Source organism: Emydura macquarii, unplaced genomic scaffold (genome assembly GCF_026122565.2).
Source record: "Emydura macquarii macquarii isolate MOO-44397 ecotype Brisbane River unplaced genomic scaffold, CSIRO-AGI_Emac_v2 contig_1093, whole genome shotgun sequence".
Classification (NCBI taxonomy): domain Eukaryota; kingdom Metazoa; phylum Chordata; order Testudines; family Chelidae; genus Emydura; species Emydura macquarii.
Genome location: NW_027131230.1, coordinates 148,595 through 154,468, shown reverse-complemented (window position 1 = coordinate 154,468; position 5,874 = coordinate 148,595). Strand labels below are relative to the sequence as shown.

At 64.8% G+C, this 5,874-nt stretch overlaps 1 protein-coding gene across 1 annotated transcript; it reads right to left on the bottom strand.

Annotated features, from left to right (window-relative positions):
- Positions 1–1,090: 1,090 nt before the first annotated feature.
- On the bottom strand, positions 1,091–5,663 carry LOC137151497 (signal-regulatory protein beta-1-like). Its single transcript, XM_067545763.1, has 7 exons — positions 5,516–5,663; positions 3,998–4,333; positions 3,422–3,721; positions 2,843–3,130; positions 2,247–2,351; positions 1,721–2,062; positions 1,091–1,320 (listed from the first exon to the last, which is right to left on the bottom strand). The coding sequence occupies exons 1-7, from the start codon at positions 5,571–5,573 to the stop codon at positions 1,265–1,267; spliced, it is 1,485 nt and encodes a 494-aa protein (XP_067401864.1). The 5' UTR covers positions 5,574–5,663; the 3' UTR covers positions 1,091–1,264.
- Between the last annotated feature and the right edge of the window lie 211 nt (positions 5,664–5,874).

Below are 5,874 nucleotides of genomic sequence, written 5' to 3'. Positions count from 1 at the left end.
CTTGTCAACGAAGAGGGGTTGAGGTTATTACTGTGTAAGACTCTCTCACTGATAAAAGGTCCTGCAAACCCACAGAAGAGCACACCCGGCGCCCTACGGATTGGGTGCGGGTGACCCTGAGTCCAAGAGTGTGAACTGGGTAGGGCGAAGTGCCTAAATTAACCAGGTTACGCCTGGAGCCCTGTGGACTGGGACAAAGTGGGGAGTCCTAGTGTGTGGGTAATACCGGGAGTGACTCAGGCAGCGGTGTAAAAGCAGGAGGGTTTATTAGAGGTCTGGGCACAGCATGGAAAGTCCTCAGTTAACATGGAGAACAGAAAATTACAGCAAAGCCAATTCAGTCAGTCCCAGAGCTTTCTGACCCTTCTCTAGTCCCAGTCCAGGACTGTCCATCTCCCCCCTTCCAACCACCCACAACCCACCTGGCCCCGGCTTGGCCCTTTCTCCCCCACCTGGCTTCAAATGTCCGGGCTGCTGGAGTGGCCACTGTTTCCTTGGGTCCTCTTCAAGGCCAGGCAGCTGGGCGTCACTCACACCCGGATCTCTTGCAAAGAGCAAACAGCTTTTCCCAGGCACCAGGCTAACCCATGCGCCACACAGGGAAACTGAGGCACACAGTATTCATACCAAACACTGTGAAAAATTCCCCCTCGGCCCCAGAGCGCCAGCGTTGGGTGCAGGGTGAGCATGTGCCCGGCAGACACAAAGCGATAAACTGTCCCGTGGGATGGGCTGGCGCGGGGGCACCCCGGGGAGTCCCAGGACCCTTGTAGGGGAAAGCACAGCTGGGTAATGCTGGCCTGTGCTCCGCCCACCCCAGAAATCCTGGGTCCCTCACTGATCTTTGCCCTGCTCTCTGCAGGTAGCTATTTGCCCCTCTTAGCCACCACCCAGCCCGCCTCCCACTGGCTCCCCCACAGCTACTGCCCCCCACCCTCCTCCCCCTGGGATCCCCCCACAGCTACTGCCACCCCACCCTCCTCCCCCTGGGATCCCCTCACAGCTACTGCCCCTCCCTGCCCCCCAGGGTCCCCCACAAATGCTGCTCCCTGTCTCCCTCTGTGTCTCCCCCCTCCCTCCCCCCGTCCCATTCTGGATCCCTACAGGGCATCAAGTTCAAGGCCGGCCGGCCGGGGGCATTTGCTACAGCCACTGATCCCCCCACTGGGGGAAACCAATCGTCCGAATCCCGGCGGGCATTTGCCAGTGTGGAGCCTGCGGCCTGGGCTGCCTCCTGCCAGGCTCGGCTAGTGTAAAGCGCTCCTCAGAGCTGGGACATGTGGTCCAGCCCGTCAGAGAAAGCTGGTGAGTCTGACAGGACTGAAAGGAGAGAAGGGAAGGGGTCAGAGACGCCTTCCAGGGAGCTGGGGGCACAGGTTGGGGCCCCACGGAGCTGAGAACACACAGACCCCAACTCTGCCCCCTGCATCCTGTACCCCATATCCCTCCCCGCTGCACCCCTCCCCCCTGCAGACTATCCTCCCTGCCCCCATCCTGTGCCCCAATCCCCAAATCCCTTCCCTGCCTCCCCACTGCACCCCATATCCTGCAGAACCCCCATCCCCTCCCACTGCATCCTGTGCCCCCTACTGTGCCCCACATCTCCTTGCCTCATCCCCGCATGCACCTGCATCCCTGTACTCCACAGCTCCTGCTGTTCCCCCTTCCCCACCACAGCACCCAATCTCCCGCCCCATCTCCCCCGTCTCCTGCTCCGTACCGCTGACTGTGATGCTCTTCTGCCTGCGCTCTTTACCCTGCTGGAAGGTGCAGATTAATGTTTCTCCATTGAGGCTCTGGTCGACCTGGAACATCAGGACGGACACAATCCGCTCCCTGCCCAGCCAGAGGGGTTCCCGCCACCTCTGCTCGCGGGACTCTTTCAGCTTCAGCAAGGATGCAGTCTGCTCCCCATGGTCCGGGGAAAAATCCTCCTTGCCTGACTTGTAGGGTTTCCTGTTCCAGCTCAGACAGGTGTCGGCACCAAGCCGCCCCTCCACACTGCAGTACAGCATAGCCAGGCTGCCCTTCAGCCACTGCGACCCCCCATGGATCTCGGTCACTGCGGGGAGATGAGTGTGTCAGGCTGGGTAGGGGCATGTGTGAGGCTAGAGGAGAGGGGAGGGTGTGGGGCAGGGGAGGCAGTGGGCAGGGCATGAGTCGGGGGAAGGGGCAGGGGAGGGGAGAAAGCGAGACTGGGCAGAGAGAGGGGGAACCCCTTGGGGATGGGGTCTGCTCCCACTTACTGCGGATACGCCAGCTATAGCACGCTATCCACAGCAAGGCCACCACCAGCACCATCAGGAGCAACGTGACCACCAATAACCACATGGAGAATGGGTGCCTGGGGACTGCCGGGGAGAGACACAGGGTTACTGCTCTGTTCCTGATCCCACACACAGAGATGTTAAAGACTATCCAGTTTCCTGCTGGGAGGCTGCAGCATGATCCGGCTTCACTGTCTGGAACCCAAGGCCAGTAACACACAAGGAGCCAAACAGAGACAGACAAAACAGGCTGCTCCCCCCTGGCAGGGAGAAACAAACCAGGCCGCTCCCTCCGGCAACAGGCTCCACTCACCCCACCTTGCTCTGGGCTGGCTCTTTGCAGACCAACTCTGCTCACAGGCTCCCCACAGGGACCCCAAGCCCGCCAGCAGGAGCAGGAAAACCCCTTACAAACTGAAGCGAAGGCTTGTAATTTGAACACAGTTGGGGACAAGGGACAGACCAATGCCACGGAAGGGGGCAGCTCCCCACATGGGGGAGCGATTCTGAGACCGGCTGGGCCTGGGGAGGGGTTGACCACTTCTCCCTTCCAACCCCCAGCCTGTCACACTGACCTGTCCAGATGGCTCTCTCCTCCACCGGGGTGATCAGTGCCGGGTGCTGCACGTGACAGGTGAAGGTGACCTGAGTGTTGGTTTCTGGGTGGCTGAGGAAGTAGTCGCTGTGGAGGGTGAAGGACCCGTCCTGTTCCCGCTTGGGGCGTGACTCCATGGTGGGCAGGGCCACCCCTTCCTGCAGCCACTGCACTGTGATATCAGGGGGGTAGTAGCCGCTCACCAGGCACTGCAGGGCGCCCAGCCCCTCGGGCGTCACCACCGTCTTCAGGGTCAGGTGTGGCGGGGCTGTTGGGCAGGGAGACAGGGTTAGATTGCTGGGCTCCACCCTGAGGGGTTGGGGACCCCCGCCCCCGGGACTGTCACAGAATGGGTGGGCCCTCTGGGTGAGAGCAGGGACACAGATGCCTGTGGGGTGCAGGCAGAAGGGGGCCCCCTAGGGGCACCAGGAGCTCAGTGAGGGGGTGCTGCATGGGAATGGGGTGCTGTACAGGGAGGGGGGAAGCTGTACTGGGGATGGGGCTCTGGCAGGGAGATGGGCAGTGATGGGGGTGCTGTGACCCCCACCCCCGCACTCACCCAGCACGCTCAGTTGAAAGCGGTGGTCAATCGGCGTCCGCAGGGCGACGTGTTGCACATGGCAGGAGTAGTGGACGTCAGCATCGGCGATGCGGGGCACAAGGCGGTAGATGCTGTTCGCGCTATACAGGCCGTCGGGGCCCAGCTGGGTGGGGGGCGTCTCAGGGCCCCCCACAACCTGCCCGTCCCGCAGCCACGTGACTCTGAGGCTGCTGGGGGAGAAGCCGCTCACGCTGCAGGTCACGGCGCTGGGCTCGCCGGCCCACACCATAGTGCTGCCCACGGAGACGTGGGGTGGGGCTGGGGAAGGAAGAGAGTCAGCAGGGCCCAGACCCCACAGCTGCATCCCTGGCCCATGGAGACGTGGCCGGGCCGTGGGAAGTAGCCAGCTGCTACCCAGCTGGGGAGATGGCTTAGTGGGGGCTGACCCCTCCATGATCCCAGGAGCTACCACCACGGATCTAACCAAAGGTGCTGGGGCAACGGCCCCTCTCGGTTCTGCCCTAGGAACCTGCACCCTCCCCCACCCTCCCAGCATGACCACCAAACCCTGTCCAGGATCCATCCCGCAGTTACCTTCCACGCGCAGCTCCACGTCCCGACTCTGCTGGCTCGGAGTGTAGATGATGGAGCAGGTGTAGAGCCCGGCGTCAGCGACCCTCACCCGTGGCAGGAGCAGGGAGGCGTTGCCATTCTGCAGCCCATCCTGGGACAGCCTGGCCCCTTCCCTCGGGTACGACAGTTCGTCATCGAACTCGGCCACCAGGTGCTCCCCCCGCTTCCACTGCACCACCAGCTGCTTGAGAGACACGGACGCCGGCGCCACGGAAAAGTGACAGCCCAGGAGCACGTCGGAGCCCGGCCGGGCCTGCACTGGGGACGGGGGAGGGATAGATACCTGCAGGATGCCTCCTGCACAGACAGACAGACAGACGGGGCTACTCGCTGCTCTATGGGGCATGGGGGCAGGGGCAGTCCAGGAGGAGACCACCCCACCCCCCGGGACTGAGCCCCCTCCAGCCCCTCCCACTCCCGTGTGCCCCCCAGTGCCACTGGAGCCTGCCTCCTCTCTGCGCGGGCCCCGTCAATGCCCGGCGGGGGAGAGGGGGACTCCAGGCTGAGGCCTGGCAGCTGCGTGTCCCATGTGGGCCAAGCGCTGGTTTCCCGCAGGGGCAAGTGGCGCTGAGGCTCCTGGAAGAGGAAGTGAGACGCTTCCTGTTTGCGCAGCTCTGGGTGCGGCCATTACAGGGTTTCCAGGCACCATTGCCCACCCTGGTCGCTCCCCGAGCCCCCCGCCCAGCTCCTGTGCCCTGCTCCCAGCCTGAGCCCCTCCCCCCAGCCTGAGCCCCAGCCCTGGGTCTGACCCCCAAGGCCTCCCCCTGCCCCAAGCCTGCGCTATCTGCCTGCGCAGTGACCTGCCTTTGTACTAAAGGGGCAACTCTCTGGGCTGACTTGGTCTGGTTCCATGTGCCCCCCAGCAGGGATATCCCATTCTGTGGCCGTGACCCCCCCTTCCCAGCCCCACAGCAGACACCTTGGGGCCCTGGGGCCCACGCTGAGCCAGGCCCCCGTGGGATGGGGAGAATTAGCCCCAGAGGCCCCAGGGCAGGTTGCGGGTGACGGGAGGGAGGGACGGGGCAGGAAGTTCGGAATGGCCACTAAGGAGCATGAGGAGAACTTGTTGTGGCCACGAAGTACGTCAACGCCAGCTTGGGCAGCCCACACAGACTCCAGACCCCAGTCCTTCCTCCCCCCCCCGCCCCCGCCCCTGCTCTAACCACTAGCCCCCACTCCCTCCCAGAGGTGGGATAGAACCCAGGAGTCCTGGCTCCCCGCCCCCCACTCTACCCACCAGCCCCCCGGCTCCAAGACCCCTCTGTGTCCCCGCGGGACGCTGCGCCCAGCCCGGCCTGTGCAGACCCTGGCTCCAGGACACGGCCCGGCCCTTCCCTGCCTGGCCCCGGTGGGGGACCGCGTTCCCTGCCCTGGCCCCCCGATCACGATCACTGGGGCAGGCGGCACCGCCGGGGCGCAGCAGAGAAGCGGCCGAGGGGCCGGGCGGGACCCAGCGGGGCAGCCCCGGCGGCTACTCACGGGCCCCGCTGGCCGCCAGCAGCAGCAGCAGCAGGCCGGGCGCCACGGCGAGGGGCATCGCGATCCTGCGCAGCTCGGCGACCCCGACCCAGCCCCGCGGTTACTTTCGCTTTTGCTGCAGCCCGGCCCGGCCCCTGCTGCTGGCAGGAGGCGGGGCCGGGTCCGGCTGAGAAGGCGGGAGACTGGGGCTGGCCGGGACCCGCAGCTCGGGGCCGCCGGGGCTCCGAGAGTGCCAGGGACCTACCGCCCAGGGCGCAGAGAGCCGGGCAGGGGCAGAACCGGCCCGGCCAGGCCTAGGGGAACCGTCGGGGGGAACAAGATTGTCTGGGGGTCAGAAAGGGGAGCGCGGAGCAATGAGG

Coding starts and splice junctions, on each gene's coding strand:
- LOC137151497 (XM_067545763.1), bottom strand. CDS start 5,573: ATGCCCCTCGCCGTGGCGCCCGGCCTGCTGCTGCTGCTGCTGGCGGCC. Junction 3,722..3,997: donor CGTGGAGCTGCGCGTGGAAG/GTAACTGCGGGA, acceptor TTCCTTCCCCAG/CCCCACCCCACGTCTCCGTG. Junction 3,131..3,421: donor CTTTCAACTGAGCGTGCTGG/GTGAGTGCGGGG, acceptor CCTGCCCAACAG/CCCCGCCACACCTGACCCTG.